The sequence below is a fragment of the Myotis brandtii genome, unplaced genomic scaffold (genome assembly GCF_000412655.1).
Source record: "Myotis brandtii unplaced genomic scaffold, ASM41265v1 scaffold986, whole genome shotgun sequence".
Classification (NCBI taxonomy): Eukaryota; Metazoa; Chordata; class Mammalia; order Chiroptera; family Vespertilionidae; genus Myotis; species Myotis brandtii.
In genome coordinates, this window is record NW_005372102.1 from 2,777,741 (window position 1) to 2,781,354 (window position 3,614).

Here is a 3,614-nt window from a genome sequence, read left to right on the forward strand (position 1 = left end):
GGCGGGAGAGGCCTGGCTGAGATGCTCCCCAGTCCTCAGATCAGCATGCAGACCCTCCCTGCTCTCAGCCCCTCGAGGCAGCGGCTTGGCCTTCAGCGTGATGGAGGGGCCACGTCACAGGAAGGTTGTTTACTGGCCCTGCCGAGGACAAGGTCCCCACGTCACTGATTTAGTTCCTCTGCCTCTCTGGGAGCCTGACACGGCCAACATTTCATTCCCTGCGTTTCCTGCTCTGTCCTTTTCACCTACAGGAGGCCAGGCCCACAGGCCCACACAGAGCAGCCTGGCCTCACTCCACAGTGGCCCAGACCCAGGAGCCCTCCCGTGGCTGAGCGGGAAGACCGCCATTAGACCGTGCAGCTGCCAGAGCCTGGCGATGGGCGGGAACAGGGCGTCCGTTAAACACATAAACCAATGTTATTTTAAACCCCCACTGCGGGTAGTTTAAATAGGCTGGCACTTAAAATTATTTTTTTCTGACTTATTGGTGAGGGGAAATTACTATTTTGTTAATTACACAACAGTAAGGAATTGGAGATCTTAGCTCCATAATTAAAAGTTTCCAGAGGATGTTTATCAGCGTAACGGATGCAGCCCGTGATCGCCGCTGCGAGCTGCCGGCTGGAGACTAAATCTCCCAGGGCTGCTGCCTATCGATCGGGGCGAGATTTATCCCGGCCGTTCCCCAGCGTAGGCGGCGAGGCCTCTATAAAGCACAGTTAGACCCATTTAAACCGGCTTAAATATTTCCTAAAGACAGAACATCTACATCAAAAGGAAAACAATATGTAGGAACCAGTGGCTACGAGGACAGAAACAGGAAATCAAAAGAAAAAGGCCCCCCCCCCCCCCGCCCCCCAGTGCAGCTGTGGGAGGAGAGGCCCCGCGGCCGGACCTTGGAGAGCCAGGCTCCCCTCCCGTGTCTGGGGCTCGGGGTGGCTGGGACCCGGGGACCCGCTCACACACTGGGACCAGTTCTCTTACCGAACCAGCACCCCACTCAGCCAGGCCCGGGATTTAACCCCAGGCATCTTACAGGAAAGCCAGCCAAGAACAACGCGATCCTGATTTCTAACCACCAGCCCGCAGGCGGCCGCCCTGCGCAGAACAGAACGGGAGCAGATGGACAGATACCGCGGCGTCTATTCTGGGAACGGCGCTCACCTGAGCCGGGCGCTGCCACTCAGCCCGCGCCCAATCGCTCCATCTGCAGCCCCAGGAATGAGCTCTGTCTCCAAGGACTTGAGCGCAGGCCTCTACATCAGCTCCTGGAGCCGCCTCGTCTCCGCGCCGCCCGCCCCGCTCCTTCCCTGACAGGCAGAGGCGAGGTAGAGACGCACCTCCCGCCTGCTCCCCGCACTCAATCAGACCCCTGGCTGCACCGCCCTGCTCGGCACGCACAGCGCCCGCCTCCGTTTACCCTGTTGTCCTGCGTCAGCGGACACACCAGGACCCGGTCAGCCCCCGCCAGGCCAGGCCCTCCAGCCTCTAGAATGGGCGGTGGCATCTCCTCAGCCAATGGCTTCCCACTCCCCGAGCCGCTCCTGCCACAAGCAGCCTGGAGCCGCCCCCTGAGGACCAGGGTGGACACTGACCCTCCCTCCACCCACACAGCACGCAGGCCTCTGCAGTGAGAGGTGCGAGTCCCTGTGAGCTCGGAGGTGGAGGTGCTGACAGGCCTCTGCAAGCAACGCATGGCTCACAGCCACACCAGCAGCCACAGGCTCACCGCAGCCCTGCACCGTCCGCTGGGAGCTTCCCTGACAGACAAGATCGCCCTCTGCTGGTCCCAGGGGGCTGCACACTCCACAAAGTTGAGGCCCAACTGCTCAGAAACTCACCTGGAAGTCACAGGCCCCACCGCAGGGACTGGGGACTCCCTGTCCCAGCCCCTCTACCTCCTCATCCTCAACTCCAGGGCCTGGTGAGGAAGGAACCGAATGCACCAGAGCCCAGCCTCTCTGCTTAGAGGGGACTTTGCTGCCCCCCAGCCCTCACCCCACTCACCTCCCTCGTGCGAGGCCCCTCGGGCTCAATGTCCAGCTCCTGGGATCTCCGCAGGGCGGTTTCCAGCTCAGCCTTCAAGTCGATGGCGGCCTCCAAGTGCTGGCCACGGGTACCTGCGCGGGTGAACAGCTGCCGGCAAGGGGGCGCGTCACCCGGCAGGCTGGGCACCCTCCGCACGCCCCGCAGGCACGACCCAGGCGCAGCCTCACCTGGACCCAGGTGCGCACAGCCGGCAGGAACTTGTTCTGGATGAGCTTGAGCGCGTCCCGGGCCGACTGGATGACCGCGCAGTTGTCCTCGTCCTCCTGCACCCTGAGGCTGCCTGCAGGGGGAGCAGGGGTCACCAGGGGGACCAGGGCCCCGGCAGGTCACCGGCACTTCCGCCCACCCCACTTCCGTCACAGATCCCCTGGGACCCTAACCTGATGCCCAAATCTGCCGCTTCATGATTTTGGCAAAGACCAGGTCACCTGACCTGATGCTCCCTCCCCTGGACCCGAGACCTCTATGGCTTCCCACGGACAGACAGCCCGGGCCGTCCACCGCCACCCCCACTGCCTCAGGATGAAGGCCGGCTCCTCCCTGTGCCCAGCCCATCCAGCTGCCACTCCCACCTCCCACCTGCTGCCAGCTCCCTGCCCCCGGGCACAGGTGGGCAGTTCCGTGGGGCTCGCCAGGCTCTGGGTGAGGGTGTGTGTGTGAGGACTTCCTGCGGCTCCAGCAGGGCTGCCTCCTCCCAAGAACACACCTGAAGGGCACCCCACTCACACCCACAGGACGGACGTCGGGGCCTATGAGGAAGCTCGGGTGGGGGGCGGGGGGTATCTGGGGTGAAGCCGCGAGGCTGGGACACCAGGGCCCCGGGGGCTCCGAGAGGCACCACCTGTATCTTTGCAGACACAGTGAGAAGCGCCTCTCCATCTCGTTTTCCTCCCAGGCCCGGGCGGCCACCCGTGACCCCGATGGACTGGGCAGCAACCATGGCCACCACGAGGGCACAGGGCAGGCCTTGGGACCCACAGCCTAACCCCACCCTGGGGGCCGTACGCTGCTCTCAGCCCCAACAAGTCTGGGCTGTCAGAAGTGGCTGAGGGCCCTGGCCAGAGGCCTGGTTCAGGCCGCCACCTGGGCTGCGGCCACGAGGGAGCCCCGAGCAGCGGCAGGAGCGGGTACCTGAGGAGAGCTCCACGTCCAGCGTGTACTTGTGGGAGCCCAGCCCATGGCTCCGCACAAAGTCCTCCTGGTCGCTGTCCTCCGAGGAGGCCCCCGTGGCCGCTGGGCGGCGCACACAGGCAGGCAGGCTCTTGCTGCAGCACGGCTGCTCCTCGTCCCCGAGGTCTGGGGCACTGGCCGGGCGAGGGGGGCCCTCCTTGGGCGCCCCAGAGGCCACGGCAGGCGCGATGGCCCCCCGGCATGGCCCCAAGTCGAAGGGCACCAGCAGCTGGAAGCAGCTGTCCACCTCCATGAGGCAGCCCCGGATGTCCCCGGACATTTCTGCGAAGGTCAAGACGCTACTCGTCGGTCACGTCTCAGGACAGCACCGCCCGCCAAGGGCAGGGCCCACTGTCTGAGGGAGACCCATCCAGCAGCAGGCGGCTGCCCACAGC

The 3,614-nt window shown here is 64.5% G+C and overlaps 1 protein-coding gene across 1 annotated transcript in view; it reads right to left on the bottom strand.

Moving 5' to 3' along the window:
- UVSSA (UV-stimulated scaffold protein A) overlaps positions 1–3,614 on the bottom strand; it is a gene marked incomplete at its 5' end in the record, with an annotated part of 20,113 nt that overhangs the window by 15,813 nt on the left and 686 nt on the right. The window contains 3 exons of the mRNA XM_014533463.1: positions 2,008–2,136; positions 2,217–2,329; positions 3,181–3,501. Coding sequence (XP_014388949.1) covers positions 2,008–2,136; positions 2,217–2,329; positions 3,181–3,501 — 563 coding nt within the window. The remainder of the gene's footprint in view (positions 1–2,007; positions 2,137–2,216; positions 2,330–3,180; positions 3,502–3,614) is intronic.